Source organism: Anomalospiza imberbis, chromosome 5 (genome assembly GCF_031753505.1).
Source record: "Anomalospiza imberbis isolate Cuckoo-Finch-1a 21T00152 chromosome 5, ASM3175350v1, whole genome shotgun sequence".
Lineage (NCBI taxonomy): Eukaryota > Metazoa > Chordata > Aves > Passeriformes > Viduidae > Anomalospiza > Anomalospiza imberbis.
In genome coordinates this window covers 32,845,690-32,870,730 of record NC_089685.1, presented here as the reverse complement: position 1 = coordinate 32,870,730, position 25,041 = coordinate 32,845,690, and the positions used below count along the sequence as shown (strand labels likewise).

Below are 25,041 nucleotides of genomic sequence, written 5' to 3'. Positions count from 1 at the left end.
AATTTAAGATACTGGTGCTTCTGTAAAATGTAAACCTTCACTTATATTGGAATATACTTTTTAAAAAGCAATTTCAAGTATTAGCTCCTTGCACAAACAGGAATATTCAAGGCAATGTGAGCAAAAGTAAGGAAACACTAGCAAGTTATGGAGAAGCACCTTCATGCCTCACTCATCTGGAGTTCCAAAGAAATACACATTTCTATGAAGCCAAAGTCCTTCTCAGACTGCTGAAGTTTTGTTCAGTACACTTCAACAGATTTTTTGAGAATTTGGCCTTGCAAGCACATTAGCGTAACTGGGATGCTCTTACTGTTGGGATATAGAGAAATAGGAACAGTGTTTTGTAAGAGTGCTCATATGCTAACTGGCCAAGAAGCGCTGCTGGAACGAAGCCTGTGTGCATGCATGCATTTTCAATCGAGTGCTGAGCAGAAAACTTTACAAGTTGTTTCACTTGAAAATTAGCATGCAACATCTAAGACTTTCAAAGTGCCCGAGTCTACTGAAATGGCAAAACTAGACAGATCACTGCTGAAAATGGACACCACTTTCATAAAAACCCACTCTAATTTTAGAACTCAGCACCTGAATTGGAGCTATGGGCTTTTCTCCTATGTAATTTAGGCAGACTTTGGTTTTGTACAGCCTAAACTGTACAGCCTGTAAATTTACATGTGTAATCATCAGTGATTTCAGGTTTCAAGATTAGCAGACTTGGAATAACTATACATCATACTCATACCATCTCTGGTGTAAACATATTGTTTTAAATCTAGAACTGATGGAATAAATACAAGAAACCCAAAACATACCTCTGTAAAAGCCCTATGTACAATTTACATCTGATATTAAGTTGTATTATATGAGCAAGTCTGACAGGTATTCCTACATTTAAGTCTTCTCTCTTGTTTGTTAAGACCTGAAGTCTTTCTGGGATCTTTTTAATACAGAGAAAACATGTCAGTCATACTTTGAACAAAACAGCTTGTGAGAGAAGAGGGATGAGACCCTTCTGCTAAGAAGCTTTTCTTTGGTTGGTTTTTTAATTATTTAGATAAGCAGAAAAGCTCTGTTATGAAATAAATGGGACAGAATAAAAAGGGTGAAGTTAATACACAGACGAGAAAGCAAACCAAACACACAAGGAGGAGACAGATTGTGAAAAATACGAATTCTTATAAAGAAGTTTCAGGGTTCATACTGGATTTTCCACCTTTTGAGAACACAGCATTGCCTTTTACAACAGGACAGAAGCTTCCTTGGGTAGGGGACTAGTGAATTACTTTAGTAGTTTTAAATGCTAATCTTATATGCCTTCTTCCAAGAATTACGTTTATGCAGCACCCAGCCAGCACACTGACTTAACAGCTTCTGGTCTCATCTTCAGAAATCAGCAGACAGTTTCCTCTCAGTCCTGCTGCTGAAATTGTTTTCAAACTGTATTCCCTCTGAACAAGTTTAACAGTTAACAAAACCTTTGCTGCCTGGGCTCTGACAATGTCTAAGGCCCATCAGTTCAAATTTCTCTCAAGCAATACTGGGACAGGGGGGGAGAGGAATAAAAATCACTTTCACCTTGTCTCCCACTCTCAAAAAAAGTAAGCTAATCAGAGTTTTGGAATTTCAGTCTTGTACAAAAAGCTACTGGAGACACAGTTTCTTGTTCCAACACATTGCTGAGATCCATTTAACAGCTTTCTTCTGAGAAACTCATGAATTTGAAAGCTTGCAGAAAGTTAGGCATTTCACAAGCCAGACAACCTTCTGTTTTACTGCAACAGCAGGATATTCCTATATGCCATTTCAGTCACTGTGTTAGCTAATAGTTCTGCAAATGAAGGCTTACTTTGAATAACTTTGGTGCAATCATTAACCACTTGGCCTGGAAACCCACTTTCCATAGTCTGAGCCAAAAATGCTTCCCACTGTTCCATTTGAGGCCCTATATTCAAGAATAAAACTGAAGCACAGGCAAAAAAACTTTACACAAGTCTGCTGCAAGATATATCCGAGCTCTTTGTAAAAACTGCCCCTCTGTTATAATGTCTGCTGTGAGCTTACTTTAGAAAGCATGAATCTTTGAGGTTACACTTTCCTTGGGTACTGATCACCAATTTAAAGAGCAATCAAATAACCTTTGCTTTTGAAAGGAGGCAAAAAGTAGCACATCCCAGCAAGGACCACAAAGCTACACTTTAGCCTACCTTAGTGTATTTGGGCAAGCCACTTAAGAAGTTGAATTCTTCTAGAAATACTACCAAAAAACAACTAAAGTTTCAATTCTAAAGAGATATTTATTATGTCTCAACTGCTTCTAATAAAGAAACCCAAGTCAGATCTTCTTTTCCATGCAGGCTAGAATATTTAAAACTGACTTTCATTTAGGCATTTAATTTATGAGCTGCAGCATATACAGGCAACAGAAATATTCAAAAATTTGAAGCATTTGCTTTACACTGTAAATAATTTTCTCACTTGGTAGCAAAATACCAAATCTAATATTTCAAGGAAGACATGGATTTAGCACAGATCTCTAGCTTATAGCCTGAAGTGATACGGCCACCAATACAAACTGCAAGCAGTGTACAAGACATTTGTTCAGTAGGTCTTATGTTTTCAGGTTACTTGCAGCAGAACACTAAAGTGGGGAGCTCAAGAAAAGCAGAAGCAGACCAAGAGAAAGTAAGAATGCCCAATCTCCCAAAGGCAAATTCAACAGTTCAGTAACACTGCAGAACACCAGAACTTGCTAAACAGATGTTTAATTACTGGTTGGAAACAGCACAGTATAAATTACCTGAAAACTAAAGATTAAGGAGAGTGACAGAACAGAGAGCCTGTGACAGCCATCAGCTACAGTAGCTGACACTTGAAATTAGTAATTAAGTAACATGAGGTGTTTTGCCACGATTTACTCCCAGCCATGGATTTTTAAGGTATGAAATTGTTACATATGAACGTCTAATTCACCCCTGCATCTTCAAGGACCTGTGAAACAAAGGAAACTGTCTAAATCTGATAGACTGCCTCACTGAAGAATGCCAGGCAAAAGAAATGGCTACCTAAAAAATCCCTTAACTACAAGAAAGGGTCATACTCCTGGGTAGCTGGTTGCTTCTTGTGAATATAGTGGTTAGATTTATTCATTTTGCAAGTCTGACTGACAACGGATGTGATGTATTGAAGTCTCTCCAAGAAAGACCAAGATATCCAGTAATTAACATATCCTGAAGTTTCTCTAATTTTAAAAAAGCAGATATTTTGTTTTAGCAAAAAGTTTTGGGTACTGAAATATATACTGTTTATAAAAAGTTGCTGTTTTGAAGAATGGCTAAACCATTCAAGATAAGAACACAGGAACACAAACTTCAACTCAAGGGAGAAGCACTATCTGCTCATCTAGCTCTGAGTTTCCTGTGAGGCAAAAATTTACTCACTGTAGGTTTGGCAGCCAAGTAATTCTGAGAACAGTGATGCATTAAAGGCAACCTATTTCTATATTTGACAATGAAATAATTTGACAACATATTGGAGCACCACAGTCCAGAATAGGTATCTACAGTTGGAACATGGCATATTAACTCAAAATTAACAAACTTTACTCTGACATTTTCTTCCTTAAAAAAAACTTCATGTTCTATTTTCTAAAATAAAAGCCCCATCACTTGCTCTCCATTTGAAGTTGACAAGGTAAGAAACTAGATCAGTAAAAATTATAAGTCTGTTTTATTAAACAGAACTAGAAACCAAATTTTGAGGGGACCATCTTTATGGTAGTCAAGATGTTGAATAAAGCTTAACAGAACAGAATACTTCGAGTTTCCAGCCTGCCTTTTTAATATTAATAGTTATAACATGAACAAATGATTCATAGCCAAGTATGAAATGAGAGAAACTTTTCCAAGTATGTGACAAAGAGACCTGAAAAGCACCACTCTGAGTAAATCTGTATTCCTTAACTTCTCCTTTGAAGCGGTGCACTGTGCACAAGACCAACACTCTTAAATCCTGCATCTCCCTTGCAGCTTTCTCTGTTTTATGCCTTTTAAACTGCTTCCAGATATTGTGCCAGGTCTATGGCAATATGGTATTCAAAAATGGATGGCAGACATCTCCCTCTCACATCTTAAGAAACTTGGCATTGAGGAGAATTTCTGTCTAAGTAAAGACGGATTAGGTCCTTCTTCAGACAACGTATGAAAGCTACTCAACTGAGCAACCAGGTAATCTCACATTACAGCTCCAGTCTGGAGTACCACCTAACCAGAAAGGATAGTTATATTTTTCAAAAGGAAGCATTTGAAGATCCTTCTGGCCAGAAATAGACTAGTAGAGAATAATGCATCTTGAGACCTGGTGAAGAAAGCAGCTGTCTTGGAGCATACAAATTCTTCCTCATAAGGCAGACAGGTAAAGATTTGTATACGTCTACATGTATTGAAGTAAGCCCCAGTTAAAAAAGAAAACTCCCTTTCTTTCATGGATGTAGAAATTATGTGCCAAACCTTTATGTCCACGTAAGTACATTGTTTACTGTATGGCCCCTAGAGGGCCAGATGACACACAGAACAAATAGCAAGCTGTTACACTCTTCAAAAGAGAGGGAAGCAGCCTGACAGTGATCTAAGCAAGGAAAAGCAACAATCACCTTGAATGCTCAGCTATAGTATGGTCTATGTCAGAAGACAAAGATGGAGACAAAGCTCCATCCTCTTGACAAATCCTCTTGTCAAGAGGATGGAGCTGGGCTCTTCTTGGCAGCACCCAGCAACAGGACAAGAGGAAACGGGCAGAGACTGATGCATAGGAAGTTCCACCTGAACATGAGGAAGAATTCTTTACTGTGTGGGTGACTGCGCACTGGAACAGACTGTCCAGAAAGCATGTGAATCTCCCTTGCTGGAGATGTTCAAGAACCATTTGGATGCAATCCTATGCCATGTTCTCTGGGATGATCCTGTTGGAGCAAGGAGGTTGGCCCAGATGATCCACTGTGATTCCTTCCAATTTGACCCATTCTGGGATTCTCTGATGTAAACAAACCAAAATGTGTGGGCTTTGTCCAAACACCTATTTTATTCACAGCAGACACTGTAAATGGTGTGGAAACAAAATGTTTCTGCATGAAGATAGATTACTGTTGCAATTTAAAAGGTATTACAGAGCTGCTCAGGTTTCTCACTAATTTCCTATACAGCCTTGACATATGACATTGTTGGTTTTGTATCTGACACAGAGTTGTTTTCACATTTTTTCATGTTTGCAAAATATCTGTACCACCTGATAATAATGGAAAAGCCTTCTTGGTAAAACTTGCTGATGCCAAACAAATAGCTGGCACAAAGACCCGTAAGACCTCCTGAACACATTATGGGTTAAATATGCAAGGATAAAAACAACTTAATAGTCTTGACACAGACTCAACTGAAACTCTCATTCACCAGATGCCAAAGTTATAATCACAGCCTTAACTTCACCATTTCCTATGCAAGCAGTTTAAAGCTGTGTTCCTTTATGGCTCTAGATAAAACCATCCTATTTCTTACTTTGAATATTCAATAATACTATCCCTAAACACCAAATCTGACACATTACTATATGCAGCACTTTTCATTACTATATAACTCATATGGTTAAGTTGGACACTTTGTCTAACAAGGCAATCTTGTTCAACCACTACTGTTCACTTTATTAGTAACCGTTTTATCACTGTTGCAAAATACTTTGTTTTCACCACAGTGAATTAACAGCCTTTAAGAAACCCACACAGTTTTCTTCACATATAGCAAATTAAATTTAAGCCTTTTAACAAAATGAGATTACTAAAGCATTAAGACATTGGGTCAAAACCCACACAGGATCACAATATTCAAGACCTATCTGATTAGCAAAGATTGCAACAAAAGGTGTGACACTGGTGGAACAAGACAGTGTAAGTGAACTAGAAACAGGATTTCAAGTTTCCCAAAATGAAACTCTAAATGGCTATCAGGGACCCAGTTATTGCAAATCACTATCTGAGCACGGACTTTTTGTAGCTGTTGCCATAACATCACATCACAATATTTTTTAAGTGTTACCTGCTACTTGTGCCAATTTATCATGAAGTGCATACAAGCTCTTCATCATTAGACTTATTTCATCTTCCTAGAATGAGAAAAAACATATTTATGTTAAAATAAGCAGTAGTACAGATGTACTTCTTTCCATTTATCCCCAAAATCTTCATATACCATGAGGAAAAAAAAACAGGGTGTACACAAATAGATAGAAAGCTGTAATGTCTCACATATCAACAGTGATGCAGGCAATAGATTTTGAATCCAAGTATACACACTACATTGAATTTTCAGATCTTGACTGAAGCTAAACTAGATTGCAGCTTGGACTCTGATGGATCTGCCAGTTAAAACCAACAGACTCTCAGTAGTATTTTGATACTACTGAGGGATTACTGAAGTGACTCAAAAGAAGTCTGTTTTGGTTGGGGTGGTTTTTTGATAGCTACTGTGTAAAAATAAAAGTTTCATTCTTTATAAATGTGCTGTGACGTTTTATACAAACCACACTAATGTCTGGTTACATTCCAGCATAAATTGAGAGAAAAGGAAGATTTTTGTTGCCTACCTTCAAACTAATGTAATTTAATTTAAAAAAACAACCAAACAAACCACCCTCACCAAACAAAAAGCCAAAAGAAAGCACACCAGGAAGCTGTGGACTATCTTGTTGATACTTCCTGCATACACCATAATACAAAAGGCCTAATTCCCAAAACAAGCATGAATATAAGATGTCATATAATTGCTACTTACAGGGGAGTTAAACTTATCAAGATATCAAGCAATTTTATTTAAATATAACTAGGACCATTTTACATTAGAAGGAATTATTCAAAATTTAAAGACAAAAAATATGCAATTATATACACAAACAATTACTTGTACTAAAGGCTATTCTGAAATGTTGAAGTTTTATCAAATGGCTAAGACTAGATCCTTCATTCAAAAAAATACTCAAAAAAGTAATTTTCCAGTTTGTGCACATGCTGATTATACTCATTTTGGGAAAAAAAAAAAAGCTAACTACATTAGGTTTATTTCCCTGATGCACCAGCACTATTGACATAATTTTAAAATGTGAATAGTCCAATTTTCTTTTCCTGTAAGAAAATTGCTACCAGAAAAGCAAAATACTTCTTTCATTGATCAAACAATGGACAAATTATTTCCCAACAGCACCATCAACAATTACCAGCATCACCTCTCCCTATTTGGGTACTACAAAACCATCACTGAAATTATGTTGATGTAGTTGACATTCCTCAGGAAACTAACCAAACTTATTAACTCATTTCCTGGCCAGAAAACACTGAATGGCAGAAGAGGAAAATCAGTCCTCCAGCACACACACACACAACCAGCAGTACTTCAAGTTCCATTTATTTGCCAGTAGGTACACCCATGACTTCACTAATACCTACAGTGAGATGAACATGAGAAATATTACTGCGACCATTTTTTCTTCTAATTAACAGCTGGAACGCATAAAAGAAGGAACTGAACAGTGTAACCTTTGTAGCTAACAAACATGCAATAGGATTACTATGGAACAGTGCAGTGAAACAGGAGAAAGTAACATATAGAACAGGTTCTCAGGCTGAGTCCAGTGAACAAAATGCAATCTCTCCACACTAGTAAAGTAATTTTGAAAGAATCCCCAGAATCTGCCTCAAGAAGTTTAATTTGTTCAAGAGAATCAGAAACATTTTCTATCCAAGAAACCAGCCAAGGCCACCTGCTTAATACACAATTATTCACATTTGGAGAGTTCAATCCTAGACACAAAAACACACCAATCCACCAAACAAAAAAAACCAAATCCCAGACAGTAAACCAAAAAAAATGCCCCCCCAAGTCCTCCACAATTATCTCGCAATACTTGCTTATATATGCCTAGCAAATTCAGATCACTATGTTTACAGTTCAAGTCAGAAGAGAGAACCACCTGAATGCAGGCTGCACCACTAAGAATAATACAGATAACTTTAACGGTGACATCTCAAAAATTTTAGCCTGCCACTTCAGACAAAAAAGTAAATATAGGAACAAGTAACAGAATGGAATAAAGTGAAAGAGACAAATTTTAAAATCTACTTCAACCCTTGCACTGACCCTATAACACTAAATAAGATCCTTGGGTTTCATGTCAATCATCGCTTATCAGCTGTGCTTTCAAGGTTGAAAAGTCAAATGGTACCAGTAAGTGAAAAACTGTTAAATTTAGTCTCAAAATTTGCAACACTCTTTTCTTTTTAAAAGATGAATTATGTACTATTTTCACTGTATATGAAGCAACCAGCATGCCACAGCCAAATCTTGTAATCCTATTTATATTGCCCAAGATGAAAAAAAAATTAAAATTGAAACATTAGTTACAAGAAGTGCATTTATTTCCTGCATTATACTAAAACTGCATCTTTCTGAACAGATTTATAGTGTTTTTTATACAATCATGTGACTGATTAAAATCTCAATGTTAAGTAGTTTTACTTACTTGTATTTTTTGGAGTTCTTCACTAAACGGATCCTTGACTGTCAAAAAAAAAAGAAAAAAATTAATTCACTCTAGGGTCTGAAAATACTAAAAAGGTATACCAACATTGTAGCTTTATGACAACAATGTAATAGTTAAGATAAAAACAAGGTCCATAATAAGACAAATAATAGAGACATCTATTAACCTTTGTCCTAAGTCTGCATTTTATAATGCTGTATAGTAGTATTTAGGTTAAACCAGAATTTTGTATGTAAACAAATTTCACAGCTATTTCCTTACAAAAAAAACTGTGCTTGCAATTTGCTGAAATCTTGCTTTAATAACTCAACTGCTTTGAAATAATTTGAAGGTTTTACATTTTAGTGGACAATTTAAAAAAGGAAAACCCCTTTTTTACTCACCACTAATACATACAACAAAGCTCTACAACTCAGCATTTTTTTTAACACGAGATGACACAATGAGAGCTCACGCACTCCCATGCATATAGGTATCCACAAAACATCAAGAGTTGCCCTCTCCAGAGTAGATTGATAGACAATATCTGGATTTCTGATCCACAACCATGCTCAAACTGATCAGTTAATTTAGTTATAAATGGGAAATATAAGAGAAATATAAAGGTTGACGTATTAGATCAAATTCATGGCAAGATTTCTCATTTAGGAGAAATGGAGAATACAAAAGAAACTAAGGACCGACTTATAAAACAGGGTTCCCAACCTTAGTCATGTGTAAGTGAATATGGATAAGAAACAAAAAAATCATTTTCTAAGAAAAAACCTAATTATTTGTAAAAGAACGTGATTTTTATTAACTGCATGAACTTCAGTAGCACTCTTGTCAGCAAACAAATGTTGATCTGTTTCACCTTAGTTTTGAAAGGAAGTTTGAAGTAGAAATGATTACCCTTTCTTTGCTCCTACACACAGCAATGGTAAGATTCACATCCCTACAGTTACAACCAACAAATGATGTATAAAACACCAGGACAATGAAAACACTTTCTAAATGAAGAAGGCTTGACTCTCTGCAACTTTGCAAACAAGTTTGTCCATGTGCCTGAGCTCAGAAAAAAATTAAGCATATTACCTAGCCAATAAGCCCTTCAGCTTCTTTTGATAAAGCAAATGGAAAAAAACACCAAACTAAATCCTCCCAAACACAGGGACATCCAAATACTGTATTCAGATTTAAGATTAATTAAAGCTGATAGAAGCAGATGTTGAAGACTCTTGCAAACCAAGCCCTACAGCACTTCACAATTTCATTCTATTGGTCCAAATTCACAGCCATTGCTTACGGATTATCAAGCTACCAACTTTAAAAAGTTCTATGCATTTAATTCATTAACTCAACCGAACACACCCAGCACACTAAATGTTCAATTTGAACAGCCTAAAATAGGATTAAACACCTAGTCTGTTATTATCCAGACAAGAATAATTACAGACTCCAGGGTCAATCCTATCCAGCATACATGAAATCTTGATTGAGTAGTGGTTTTAGATTGGAAGGTTGATACAAACACAAGACACAAGAGTGTGTAGATTTCAGTATACCTGACTAACATACTTTAGCACCCATGAAAGTCAGGAAATAAACACATATGCAACATTTCCATGCCTGCAAAAACACAAACTGAAAACTGACACCTGAAATTCTAGATATGCTAGGGCAGTCCAGCGATTAAATGGAGGCTATGGTAGTGGTTAGACTTTTCCAGCATCACAATCCCAGTGTAAAATCAATCTCACATTTGGGCAACTTCATATTTACATAAATTACACCTTTAATTTGTGAAGCGAGCCAGATGAGATGTCAATGTTTGCCTCTCATTCACAAATAGATAGTGGTTACAATGACCAAGAATACCAACCACCTCTTCAAATACCTATCATAAATATATAGCAACCTTTAAAAGTCCTTATTTTAACTCACACTATAGGATTTCCATGAAATCCCTCTGAAGTTAGTGATTATTAGTGTTAACCAAAAACTGAAGTAAATTTTATATATGAGGCTATTTAGTTTAGCATGACTGGTGCCTTGAGAGGCAAGTATGCAAAATGCAACTGCAGCAATTTATCAGCTGCATATGCAATTACAACTGTTAATCAATCTGCATTTATTTACCACATAACCTCAATTCACTTGAGTTAATAAGGCCACTCCTTAACCTCTTCAGTAATTCCTCTTCTGAATACACCCTTCTTTCTTTTGTCCAGAACCTAATCTCTTACTAAATCCTCCCACATGCTTCAGTCACAGATGTAAAGTTCTCACCTACTCCAACATGCCTAAGGTATTTCAATATATTACATCAGTATTCTTCCTTGACAGTTCTTAGAATATGCAACTATATTTGTAAGAGTGATAAATTCTTATTCTACAAAACTAAACATTTAATTAAAAATTAATTATTAATATAAGATTTTTATCTGAACATATATTTCCAAGGCTTCTCCTCAAAATGGGTTTGAGACCTCTACCATGCAACAATTGCCAGCTTTGAAAATAGTCTATCAAATTAACATTCTAATGGCATTCAAAGAAAAACTTACTATCTACTTATGCTAAGTTAAAACATGTATCCTTGTACCAGAGGAGTGAGACTAATAAAGACTATTCAGCCCTTCCATAACATTCATGCCTTCACTTGATTCATCACTCATACACATTTTGAGAGTCCTCTTCCTCCTTGCTATAAAAGCCACCTCTGAACTTTTCTGCAGCTCTATGCTCCTCCTAACATTTTAAGGCGACACTTATAACAGAACCACTGTAATGCCATAATCTATTTCTGAATGTACAGATAATTTGATTTTATAGATGAAAAAGCAAAATTCCAATGCAACTTTAAGGAGCTGTAAAGCTTCAGCTGCAGAAACAAGGATGATTCCCAATTAAACTGTAAGGAGCTCGTTTCTCAGTGTGATGACACAAAGCACAAAATACCATTCACCCAAAGGATTCAGAGACTGTGTGCTACAACATATACCTCCAAGTTAGCAGCTTCTGCAGAAACAAGAATGCTCCTCCCTGCAACTCTTCTCCTCCTCATCCACCAAGCCACAAGCAGACTAGCCCCAAAACAGAAGTAGTAAAATTTTGAAAATCTGTCTTACAAAGGCATGTTCTGTAAGAGGATAACCTAATGCTTTCCATCAGATTTTTTTTTCCTCTTAAAACAAATACATTAGTTGGATAATGTACTGCTACCAGAGTAGGAAACAACAGAAGCACTGCTATCAGAAAACATGATCTCGAAAACAAGTTTTTAATCATTTTACAACCCAAGAATTTTCAATGTCAGCTAACAGATTTGTAACTTTTTCTAAGTCTAGGATCAAGGTCTGACTTCACCCAGTGACATACCATGTATGTGTGAAGAACAATTCCAAAATATTGTCTCTCAGAACTCCTAAACCTTAAAATGCCAGAAAAATACCAAACAAACAAGATATTGCACAAAACGTTATTCCAGAACTCCCTATTTCAAACTTCTTAAATAAAATAATCCTGCCTTTATTTTCCTGTCTGCAATTATTCAATGCTCAAAACAGACAAGCAGTTTTGCATTACCTTCCAGCTTCGTATTTCTCTAATTCAGGTAGAAACCACTTCAAACCAGTAGGCTAAATCTCTCTGCTTTGATATTACGACATCAAATCATACAGCAATTCCTTCTGTGCAGATCAACTTTGTGTGCTTTGGAAATAGTTTTTGTATTTCTACATGAGTACCTCATTACAGTTTGAATACTCCTTGGCTGTGTCAATTTTGAAGAGCAGCATAATGTGTCACAAGGATTAGCAAACTACAAATGGCTGAACCTTTCCTTAACAACTAGTCACTTTTTCAACTGGCTCAGTTTAAAGCTCTTTTATTGATAGTTTTTCCAGCCAATATAATTTTAATTCATTCTGTTTGTAAGTGATGTAATGATTGACGACATAACCAACAATTTCATATTGTTCACTTCTTTAGACAAAGCCCCCCATCAAAAGAATTAAAATAATCGTATTTGTGATACACACTTCAGACACATTTTCTAGCAGCTCTGAAAACAAGAGTCTTCATTATTTTAGATAAAAGGGTATGACCTACCAGAATTTCTCTTTGGAGCTTTCACTACTTAAACAAAAAATAAAAAGCCCAACAAATTACACCAAAATAACCATCTCTTTTGTTTAGCTGTATCACCCTTTCTAGAAAGGTTCAAATCTACTCCTGCCTACTTAAATGCTGGTTAGAATAGACCTGAATGTTGAAAGTTGCTCCTGCAACTCATGCCAATTTAATTCATATTTAAGAAGAGACACAAGTGTTTTGGGAAAGCTTCTCATCAGATTATTCAGTTTCACTAGAATAATAACATTAGTTTCATTCTAGTACTTGTATTAGTGATCAAAAAGCCTAAAAATTATAAAAGCTGTCTGTTCTTAAGAATACTTAAGGAAATATTTTTAGTAACAGTATTTGCACACATGCTGTTTTTCATTACATTACAAAACATAGAAGAAACAGCTGTTTCTGTTCTATTAGGGAAAATGGCCCAAAAGTGCACTTGCCATGCACTGTAAAAATTAGATTAAAATCACATACACAGAGTATTCCCTACAGTCTAGTGTGTATACATAGGAAACAAAAAACCCACCACACTAAGACTGTTCTTATGAGCAGTTGCAAAACACTAGACTTCAGACACATACCAGATTTTACTGTGGGTAGTGAATCAGAATAGGCTTCTGAAATAGCTCTTCTGCGTTCTTCTGCAACTTCTCCCAAATATTTTAGCTCCTTACATTTTATAAGGTCAAAAAATACCTACCACTTCAACAAATGAATACAAATTTAGAAAAAAAAGGGGAAACTCCATCTTGAAAGCATAGCAACACAACATGTTTTATGTTAAACTAGGAAGTGTTCTGCTTTCTTCAAACTCCAAAGTTCAAAGTGGAAAGCAAACTAATAAAGCAAGTGTTATTGAAACACAGAAGGTTTAAGAATCAATGGGAAGCTGCAATTAAATATTGAATCTACTGCCACTCTGCCAAGGGGCCCAGTTTTGATAAAAATATCTTGTGATTTCATATAAGTAGTAAGGATTTGTCTTGAAGAGTTTCCAAAATAAAAACGTAGTTACAACCTCTTCTTCCAGACAGACTTCAGTTACAAAGTACTAGTAATAGTATGAACAGTTTACAACATCCAAAGGTAACATTCGATCACGAGCACAAAGTCAAGATATAGATCATAATAATGTTTCATTTTTAAAACTGCAGTTCTGTCGTGCCTCTGTCCTTTTAATCATTCAGCACACACTGGTCTATCAGTGCTTCTGCACTAAGAGCAGCAGTACTGCTGAACAACATATTTACAAAGCCTGAACACAACAGCAGAACTCTGAAAATAGGTAATCTACCTCGTACAGAGGTAGTTGCTAGCAAGTCTCTTGGCATGACAAAGATGAGCATTCACTGAGGAAACAGCAGTCAGTTTACAGCAAGTATCCATATTAGTTAAGAAGAAAAACTGCTCACCGCATACTGTAGAAGTTTGAAGGGCTCAAAATCAGGATGAGCTCAGCAGTAATACACAACATAAGACTTGACTGGACATGCATAACATCAGGCAATATTGAGTTACTTCCAGTTTTACTCCACTGCTCTAAGACTGAAGAGCTGGCTAACCTTCCAGGCTGTCTACCATAGCAACTGCTTTTGCTTGATAATTTGTTTGATTACTCTACTTGGTTCAAATAAAAATTATCCAAAGGGAACAACTGGACTAACATACCATTATTCTTTACTCATATTAAGAGTCTGCTTGAACTAAGACTGAACTTGAACTCATGTTATTATAACTGTTCATTAATTAAACAGGTTATGTCTATTAGTTAAAAGGTTACATCAATCAGCTTGTGGATTAAGGTGATGAATCTTCTAGCAGTATTGTGCACACTTCTGACCCTGGTGGATCTAGAGAGGAGGAAAAAACCAAGAAAAACCAAAACCTTTCTTGGCAAGAAATTTACCTGACATACAGAAACAGGAAAAAAAGAAGATAGAAAGGAAGTACAAGTGAGTCTTACCAAGATCTCAAACACTAGGGGCAATAAAACTTTGGCACCCCTTTGGCACATGAGAACTCTGTAGTATGTAGGTCAATACAGAGTAGCATAAAACTCAGTGCTTGAACTATGAAAAAAAGTTTACAGAACAAGATCCTAACTCTCTTCCTCAAACTATGTGTCTCATGCCTAAGGGAGCTGGCCATATAGTTAGTCTGATCCCAAGGCTCGTGTAAGCAGCTCGGTACATTCCCATTTTCTGAATGGCAAAGGATACCACATGCTAACTCATTCCCTTACAGAAGGAATAGGCAGACCCTATTTGGCCTTAGGTCCTCAATTGCCAGGACAGTTCCTTCCCAAGGCTGCTACTTTCATGTCATTATCCGCCAGTCTGCTCTCCCTCAAAAGGAATCACTTTAATACAACACATCCTCCACAGCAGAATAAAACAAGTGGATTTAACTTCTTATGGTTTTTCTTCACTCCAACTTCATGTGCATTTGTGTTCAATCTGCCCATTTTTGTGTTAGTCCAATAAGCAGGGCCTTTAGCTGAAGGTCAAAAGAAAAAAAAGTGTTTAAAGTTATAAATAAAAAGCCACTGCACAATTCCGAAGTATGCCGACACATCCACGCTCAATGTAAACAACTGAAATGACATAGTCTACAGTGTTTCTGCAGGGAGTACCACCTCTGATGGAAGTAAAACTTAACAGGTATTGGTCATAAAACACCCAGGATCACCAAATCAAACTGTGCATATGTACCTGCCCATTCTGAATGAATGAGCTCTCAGGAATACTCAAAAGATTGGTATTTCTACTCCTAGTTCAAAGGTCAGTGTACAAACAGTACAGCAGTATAACTCTCTTAGATGTTCTCCACACTCCCCTTTTAGTTTTTTTCTGAGTTTGTATCAAAATGAGCATGCATTTATTATTATATGCAAAAGACAAAGTACCCAAATATGAACATATCCTTTAAACACAGCTCAGATTCCCTATTTCCCATAGTGCTTTACAGACACTTTTATCCCCACCTGCTTTTACATAAGCAGATGTAAAAGCGTAAGTACTTCTCATGCTTACAGATAGGGAAATTTGTCTTTTTCCTCTTCAAAAAGAATTCACCTCTGCAAAATGCCAGCCATAACAGCACATCTCCTCCAGCAAGCTATGCCCAACAGGCACCACATTTGCCTGTTTCATGGTTAACATACACCTACTCTCACACTCCACAGCAGAATGTAAACACAAGTAGAACAGAAAAACAGCACTAAATAACACTGTGGGAAGTACAGCACAGTAGGACTCAACATTGAACATTATAAACTCTAGCAAGCCTTCCAACAGAGAAGGAACCTACATGAGATCAGCTTTAAGATGTGCAGTGGTTCTTCAATCTATCCCTACACACATCAGTATACTTCTTTCCATCAGTACCACTGACCCTTTCAACAAGTTTTTCTGTATCAGAATGACTCAGTGGGAAGAAGCTACACTAAGGCTACTTCTGATCAAGACCTGAGCTACACCATGTCCTTATTTATTATTATCACAGCAAAGGCACTGCCACCTTCTTCCACAAATCTGTATCTGCCCGGTGAAAAAGAAGGAGCCAAGAACAGACAAGACAAAGATAGTACTAATGAAGTTCTCAGCAAACATGGGATTCTCCCAAAAAACCAAAACTTTTCGTTTTAATATACCTTGATTTCACAGTCACTGACCAGTAAACTTATTCCCCTCAACCTAAGACAAATCACAACAGACAACTAATTTTAGCAGAGAATATATTCACAAGAACTATAAAGGTGAAGTAAAAATATACCTCATGATTACAACACTCCGTGACTCACCACAGTGTTGGAAAAGCACTTTCATTAACAACAAAAAAAACCACTGTACTTGATTAATTTACTTGCCTAAGCTTTTTTAGTGAAACAACTTTCTCAAGCAGCAGTTCTGCCCTGTTCAAACGTTCATACGGTTACTAAAGCACAAGTCTAGAAACTTGACAGGGATCAGTTCCGTACAACTCTACAACTCCTGCCAGCTTAGCTGGGTAAGCAGTCAAGCTAAAGTTTGCAACCTACTACTCTCAGATGAAACACAGATCTCAAAAGGATTTAAATGTAAATGATTTTTGGAAACACAACTGCATCCTAGAGATAGGAGGACTGCAGGCCCAATTCTCCTCCTGTACTGGGATAATTATAGATAATGAAACAGTGCAAAGTAGGGCTCCTACAATGTGAAATTTAAGTCCTTGTGTATCATGAGCTCTTTAAAATATTTCCACTGCATCCATTATCACTCTATGCATCTGTCCTAAGCAGAAAGATCTGCACTGCACTTGAACAGTATTAGAGTTGACTGAGGTTCTTAACAAATGAAACAAGTCTGCTTTTTGCTTTCCCACACCTTTTTAGTCTCTATTGCTTTCTAAAATATAAAAGTTGCAACCAGATCTGCTTTCAGATTCTGGATCACTTTCTCACATCAGAAATGAAATATGTTTTTGAGAAAACTATGCACTATAGAATGCAGTGCAAACTTTTAATGATCTTTTGATATCTAATGAAAAGAAATTTACTCCTCTCAGAGCTCTTCTGCATCCCTGCTCCCCAGGCAAGTGATTCTAATTCAGATTTTCCATTATTTACTTCAAAAAACCACATAGCTTCCAACAGTAACTTTGAAAAAATGTCATAATAAGAATCTACAGTAATGGCATAAGGAATGTTTTGTGCATATCTGCAAACAGCAGTATATTTAAGCACATGAATGGAAAGTAGTTACAAATATTCTGAACAAAGTATCAGCTACCACTATCCCCCTAAAACACAAATTCTGATTTTCCATCATTTTTGTTTCAAACACGGCTGAGCAATTTTCTTGTTTATACTTTATACTCCAGATCTATTACAAAGGTAAATAGACTGTTTATAATCCTTTTCAAAGAACTTGAAGCTGTCAACTGAGCTATTTTGTACCACATAGCAATAACTTAGACTTTCCTAGATGAAAGTCACTACATAATAATTATTCAACTTTCCTAGATAAAAGGCCAAATTATTCCTCATTATAAAGAATAATTTCTGGCATACCATAAGGAAGACGACAGTTTAGAATTGTCAAGAATCCTAAGGAAATCTAACTGTTCTGCCTGGCTTTACCTTATGAAGGGAGCCTAGGGATTCTTTTTGTTTCATCTACTGGTCTTGATCCAAAACTCATCAAACCATAGAACTGAGATTGCTACAACAGAGATTAGTCTTTAAGAAAAATGCCAGGATTTTCTTTTCTATCACCTAGTTGAGAAATACCTGCTAACTAGGATTTAAAGCAATACACAGAAAGTGAAACAGTAAGATGCTAATATTTCAATAGAAGTTGTTACATTGTCAAATACAAGTCAGGACATTTGTAAAGCACAAGCAACCTTAATAGGCACACAACACGGAAATGCTGCAAATCTTTTCATTTTTCTCCCTCCCTTTATTATGTCCTCTTCTATAAATACTTATCATCCACAAATAATTTTCTTCCATTAAAGCCAACACTGTAAAGAATGCAGACTCTTCTGAGAAGGTGATCTTAGAAGGCAAGTAAATTTATAACAGTTATCTGTGAAATACCACAGCACTTCAATAGTAATTTGCAGGCCTGTGAGCTTAACAGTCATCGTCTTGTCTTTTATACAGTAAGTCTAACTTCTTAACAATTAAATTCCCTGCATAAAATTCCATAGAAGTTTTAACACCTGAGAGATTTAGACGTTAAGAACAAAGGAACATCAATGGCTTTGAATTAAACTCTTAGACTCGTGATTTGCATAAGCTTACACTTGCAATATACACAATTGCTAAGTCTCTCTGAATTAACATTTCAAAAACACAAGTTGTAGTAAATATAATAAGGATTATTCTCCTATCAGTTGTTTTGTAACAAGTATTATAGAAATACCAAAATTACTAGCAACAGATGTCACTTTAAAAAGCCTCTTCTTTTAAGAAAAAAAGATTTTAAACAAGACCTACCTGAAACTTTAAAGATTAGTTTTTTGTTGTGGTGGTTTTGTTCTGTTTTTTTCTTTCGTCTCATCAACTGCTTCCCAGACAAAGTACTGGAGCAGAAATGGTAGAAGTAACCTACATACAACCTATTTCAGATTACAGACTTCAACAGCATCTGTACCAGCGCCCACATCTTTCAGAAAGAAAGTGAACCAGATCTGAAAGCAACATCAACCCATCTGATACAGTTATCAACTTTTCATTAAAAATAATTTTAGAATTAACTTCCAGAACAACCACTTGAGATGCTCAGAGTAACATCACAAATGCACAGAAATTGGAAGAGATACATACACACACCTCTTCATGGTTTGAAAAACCTAGGAAGTAGACTAAAATGTATCATTTTCCTGACAAAATGCTATACTGGCTTGGTAAGAAGTTGATATAATCCAATGGTATTTTGAGGGCAGATGCAAACAAAACATGCTTTACAGCCAGAGCAAAATGAAGAAGGTTACCAGCACCAAGCCCAAACTGATCTTTTTCAAATGCAACACTGTCAGAGATAGCAAGCACAACGTGCACTAGCATTAGTTGAGTCTGTTATGAGCTTGAAGACCAGTTCATTTCAGTAGGTTTAAGAAAAACCCCATATGTATTTTAGACAACAAAATGCATAAAAACCTTACATCAAGTGACATTTGTAGCTTAGTTACAGAAGAATTAGCCCAGTTCTGATTTGTCTTTGAACATTTTATGCTACATGTGAAAAAACTAAAGAACACTATGCACAGTGTAAATGACAATTCTCTTGTGAAATATTCTGCTCACCCCTTCTCATTTATAGTACAGCTATTACTCCTGGCCTAAATTCAACTCCAACACCCGGTTTTAAGCCTCCTTCTCATTAGACACACCTCCTCTGTTCCTAGATTGACAAATATTCAAGTGTTGATATTGAGTGTACTTCATGATTAATATTTTCCAATGCCACAAACATACTATTGCCTTACTTTGATTGCATTTAATTTCAGGCAATTAACTATTAACAAAACCAACATTAAGCTCACTGTGCATCATTCCCTGCAAATTTAAAATGAAGAAGCCACCAAATATACAAATAACTGTCTTTATTGCTTTATCACAGTAAGCACGATAAGAAGATGCATATATTGCAACTCTGCTGAACCCTACAAGTTTTTATGACATGGATTGGAGTTTAAAATAGCTGACTTTTTTCCACAATCAAATCACTCTCACCCAACAGAATCTAACCTACAACCACCTAAAAGACAGAAAAATCTCAATATCTAATCACCTAAATGACAAGGTTGTTTTTGAGATATACTGTTATTTTTAATTAAAAAGTAAGAATCATTTCTGCTTCTATAAAAAAACCAGACAATACACCCATATAAGCATAAGAGTCAAAGGACTCACTTGGATGGTGTTTAAGCTTAGGAAGCATATAATAGAAGACAGGGTTCTCTCCCTTTTCAGTGAAAATCAGTCTTCATTAGCCCGTCTTGTCTGTTCTTGCCTGTTCTACAGACCCACTATATTTTTGTTCCATATGATGATTTGAGAAGACTTTAGTAAGCATGTGCTAAACATATGGGCAAGGTAAGTCCCTGCTCATTCCCACATTACTTAAAAGAAGTGGCCTGCTCCTCTTCCTGTCAAAGGAGCTAGCCACAAAACCTGCTGTTTGCTTCTGCCAAAGGACACTATTCCCTGTTCCCATTTGTTATGTTGCAGCAAAGCCTGGGGCTGTGAGGAAGCAGCACAGATGAAATACCAGTGCCATTGCCAGGCCAATTCTTCAGGAAATCCACTTTCGAGAGTTCCACTGAAAAGAGAGCAAGTAACAACAGGCCAAGAACTGGTTTACTTTAACTACAAGCAACACTGGGCTACCAGAGCACCCACTAGGCAGCCTAACATAAGCAAGGTCCTCTAAGAAGAGCAGAATTTTTCCTGTGTAACAGTTCCAGCTGGGTTAACTTTTTAAGAGCAATATACTCAACACAGTCATCCCACATGCTCAATAGAAATGTTCACATTCAAAGACAAATTTTCTTTTAATAAAAAAAAATCCACTCTGAACTTTAGGAACTATTGCTACCTGCATTGCTGAAACACTCAACTTTTATCACAGAGGATGACAAGCCAGTTTTAAGTCAACCACTGAATTTGGCAGATTACCCCAGTAGGCTCACTGTTCTTCTCCAGTTAAAATCATACTTCAAGATTAAAGAAGCATATAATACATGCTAGTACAAGAATGCAGCTTATCCGTACATAAGAAAATGTAGGCATGTCTCTTAACAGTTATGGCCAGAAGCTAACAGAGTATGCGCATCCCAACAGTCACACTATACTGTATCTAATTATAGCCCACCTGTGTATGTTAACAACCAGCTCAAAAAACAAGACTGAACAATACTTAAAGCCATGTGGACCATTGCAATGAAACCACTGCAAGTCCCCAAGTCCTTGTTGCTACTGTCCTTCCTCAACATCAAATGTTTTACTCACCCCCCTCCCCTCCAAAGAGCACAAAAGAGAATTAAAAATTATTCTACTACCCTAATGAACGAAGTTCAAAAGGAAATACACAAAAAGCCAGCCCACACTGCTGCCCTGCAACATCTAGCAGATCCCAAGATAACAGCCAGATCATTCCCTACAAGGAATGTATACATCTCCACAAATGAGTATATAAATCCTCTACTCTATAAAAAAATGTACACACTTGCATACACCCCACACACTATCCTCAATCATTTCAAGAAAAGTGCAAGTTGCCAAGAACCTTCTAATGCTCTTACATCCCAAAACCAGATTTTTGCATAATTTCTTACCCGGAGCAATAAAAAAATCAAGACAGCAATGGCATGATTTTTCTTTCTGATGTTAGAATCTCCACTGTCCATTTCAAAACAGCCAAGAATTGAATTAGCATGAATCACCACCCTTAGGTGGTATGTTTCCATTTTTGTAATCTTAATTATTAGAAAATGATAGTTTTTAAATCCATTCAAAGAAGTTACTTCCAAATGTTAAAGAAGTTCTCAAATATTTCAGTTTAAAAAAAAAAAAAAAAAGAAAATGAATGCTCTGAAATTCGGACTAAAGCACAGCAGTATTTCATGTATAAACGTTATTATCAACTAAATTTATAAGGAAGCATTTATTAGAAAACAATACACAATAGGTCAAATATTCACTGCACAAAGTCTGTCACAGTGTGCAACATCATCTCAACCTAGCATCCTTTTCAAGCCTCAGCACACATGAATGAAAACAACCTGCTTTATTACCAAACAGCTACAGTCAAATCCTACACCTGCAGGAATCCCAGATATCTAATTGTGCACACTTACTACTGTGAGATTAACACAAAGCCTTAGTCAATTCTCCATTAACCATACTCCTGCTAAATTGAAGAAAACCTGAACTGCTTTGGGAAGAAAACTTGCTAGAAAACAAGGTATCAATAGATTACAGCAGAGAATGCTGGGATTCAAGTTTATCCGCAAATATCTTGCAAGCTTATTACACCAGCTTACAAAGCACATACACAAGGAAAGACAATTTCTCTGTGCAACATCCTCTAAAGAGGTTACTAAGGTGGAACCCAGAACTGCTCAGTAAGGGATGTCTGGGAACGCAAAGGTGTATTAACAGTTGTTACATCCAGTTGCAGAAACTGCTCTTACTCTTCACCTAATACTTACTGTTGGCTCCCACATCCTCAGCTACTCCAGAACCTCTCATTCTCAGGTATGTGAATCCCAGTATCAGAAAGAACAAGCATGCAGCAGTTAAGAGGAACATGGACAGGTAATGTGCACTGAAGCCTCCAGTGGTGGATACCTCCTCTCTTTTGAACTGTTGGAGAAGCTCCTCCTCGGGCTCAGAGAGATTCTTCTTGTAGGTGTTTTTCAGGTAGGTATGATTTGAACCCGTATGATTGGAGTGGTTGAGTCTAAGGGAGGAGGTGGTTCCACCCGGGGGAAGGCTATTAGTAGATGAATAGATCCTGGATTCAACCTTACAGCTACCAGGAGCACCCCTGACAACATGATTATTGGTCGCTTTCCTAATGGTGCCTGGAGGGTCAGTGATTTTGACGCTGTCCACGTCCGAGAGCGGTGGTGGCAATAACAATACTGATGGGGATTTCTTGGATAGGCCAATGCGGTATCTGGGGCCGGGAGGACAAGCGTCCAGATTTTCACATCCTCCTCCTCTTCCCCCCTCCACCACCGCCGCCGCCTCCTCCTCCTCCTCCTCCTGATTTCTGCCCCTGTCTAGACTGCCGGCAGCAGCCGCCCCCGCCGCCCTGTCATTCGTTACGAGCACACCAGCACCGCAGCCTCCGCCAGCCCTTTCTTGGCCCGTCTCCATCACGCCAGCGCCGGCTGCAGCGCATTTGCTTGTTATGAATGGAGCAGGCGACTTGCTGAGGCTCCGTCTGGGCCGGCGAACTGCAGACTCCTCCTGCTGTTTGGCCGTCGCCCCCGCCGCCTCCTCCTCCTCCGAGTCCGAGTACTTGTCCCTGCTGCCTCCGTAGGAGAGGAGCCGGTTCCCGTTCACGGTCCGGTTCTTCCACCGCTGCTGCTCACTCTCCTTTTCCTCCTCCTCCTCTTCGTCGTCGTCGTCCTCGCCTTCCTCCTCGCCGTCCCCGAGCTCCCTCACACCCTGAGTCGCCGCCGGTCTCCTGGCCGCCGCCCCCCACCAGGCGTTGGGCTTCCGCCGGGCCGCCTCCTCCGAGGGGGAGCTGCTGCTCACGCCGCAGGCGCCGTGGGGGGCGGCGGGCTTGAGGCCGCGGAAGAGGGGCGCAGCGCGCTCCCTCCTGCCGCCGGCCTGGCTCCGGGGGCTGCTCTCCACGTCCGACTCGTCCGAGCTGAAGCCCAGCAGCACTTTGCCGCCCCCGGCGGGGCGTGCGGCGCGGCCCCGGCCGCCTCCGGCGGCAGCCCCGGGGAGGAAAGGGTGCTCGGCGCCGGCCAGCCGCTCTCCCGGGGCCGCCCGCCCGGGGCCGCCGCCTCCGCCCGGCGCCGCTCCGGCTCCCGTGTTATTGTTGTTGCTGTTCCGGGTCTTGTTGGCGCCGCTGCCGCGGGCCCCGGCCCGTTCATCCTCACGCAGCTTTTTCAGCTTCTTCAGGTAGACGGGCCGGGTGCTCTCGGTGACCGGCCCCGGGGAGAAGCCGAAGCGCCTCAGCTCCGAGAAGAGCTCCTCGTCCGTGAGCTGCGCGGCCGTCGCCATTTTCCGCTCCCCGCCGCCGCCGCGGCGCTTCCGACCCACGCGCCGCGCCGCGCTCCCCTCCGGAACTGACGCGCCGCACTCGGCTGTGGCCGAGACCCGCCCGTCACCCCGCGGCGCCGCCCGCCGGGAACGCGGCCGGGCGGGCGGAGGAGCGGGGGGATGAGCGGGGCGGGGCCGCCAGATGCCGGCGGCCCTTCCGCCCGCCCCCGCTTGGTCACGGCTGTCGCGCGGGGCTGGCGCCGCTGCCGCCGCCCCGGCGAGAGAGTGGGCCGAATATCGCCCCGTCCGCCCCCAGCTCGCAGAGGGGGTCCCGGGCGGCTGTCGCACCGTGGCGGGCGGTGGATGGGGAGCAGGGAGGGCACCGCCGAACGGGCAGCCCCCGGCACCGCGCGGGTGGCCTGTGGGAGGCGCTCTCGGCGGCGGCGGGGAAGTGGCGGGGCGGGGGCGCCGGGTCCGGGGGTGGTGGGAGACAGCGGCGGCTTTCGGAGCGGGAGCAGCCGCGCTGGTCGGAAACGCGCTCTACCGGCACACTTGTGAACAGACAAAACCGGGGCTGCTGCGCAGCGTCGGAGGGCTGGGAATGCGCTGCAGTGAGCAGCGTCACACCAAGCCCTGAACCACCATTTATGCCATTCCCGGGTGTCAAATTTAGCCTAAAGGTGGCTAGAGAAATGGGAAGAGGCTGCGTGCGCCTTTTGGCGGGCACTTCCCGAGGTGGCAGGCAGCGGCTCCTTTCCACCAATGTGCCTGGTGGGAGCAAGCCTTTCCCTGTTGCAACTCCAGCATCAGAACATCTCGGCTGTGAGAACTCATGCAACCTCTCACGCATAAGAGAGGACGTAGTCTTAAACTGGGCTAGGGGAGCTTTAGGTGCCACATTAGGAAGAATTTCTTCACAGAAAAGGTGATTAAACATTGTAATGGACTGCCCATATAATGGACAGGCAGAGACATGCCTGGAGATGTTAAAACAAAGTGCCACATCCAGTCTTAGCGCTGTGTTCTAGTTGTCATGGTGTTATTCAGTCATAGGTTGGACTTGATGGTCTGAGGTCTTTTCCAGCTTAATAAATTCTGCGTGATTTTGCATGTGATAAATTTTTGAATTA

The 25,041-nt window shown here is 39.2% G+C and overlaps 1 protein-coding gene across 2 annotated transcripts in view; it reads right to left on the bottom strand.

Annotated features, from left to right (window-relative positions):
- LEMD3 (LEM domain containing 3) overlaps positions 1 to 24,052 on the bottom strand; it is a 41,496-nt gene extending 17,444 nt beyond the window's left edge. The window contains exons 1-3 of one of the 2 annotated variants that reach the window (XR_010999083.1): positions 22,402 to 24,052; positions 8,560 to 8,597; positions 6,084 to 6,150 (exon numbers count right to left, since the gene is read on the bottom strand). Coding sequence is in view for 1 of the 2 variants with exons in the window: in XM_068190107.1 (XP_068046208.1) it covers positions 6,084 to 6,150; positions 8,560 to 8,597; positions 22,402 to 23,932 (1,636 nt within the window). In the remaining variant the exon portion in view is untranslated. The remainder of the gene's footprint in view (positions 1 to 6,083; positions 6,151 to 8,559; positions 8,598 to 22,401) is intronic. The other variant, XM_068190107.1, reaches the window with a different exon arrangement.
- Positions 24,053 to 25,041: the final 989 nt, after the last annotated feature.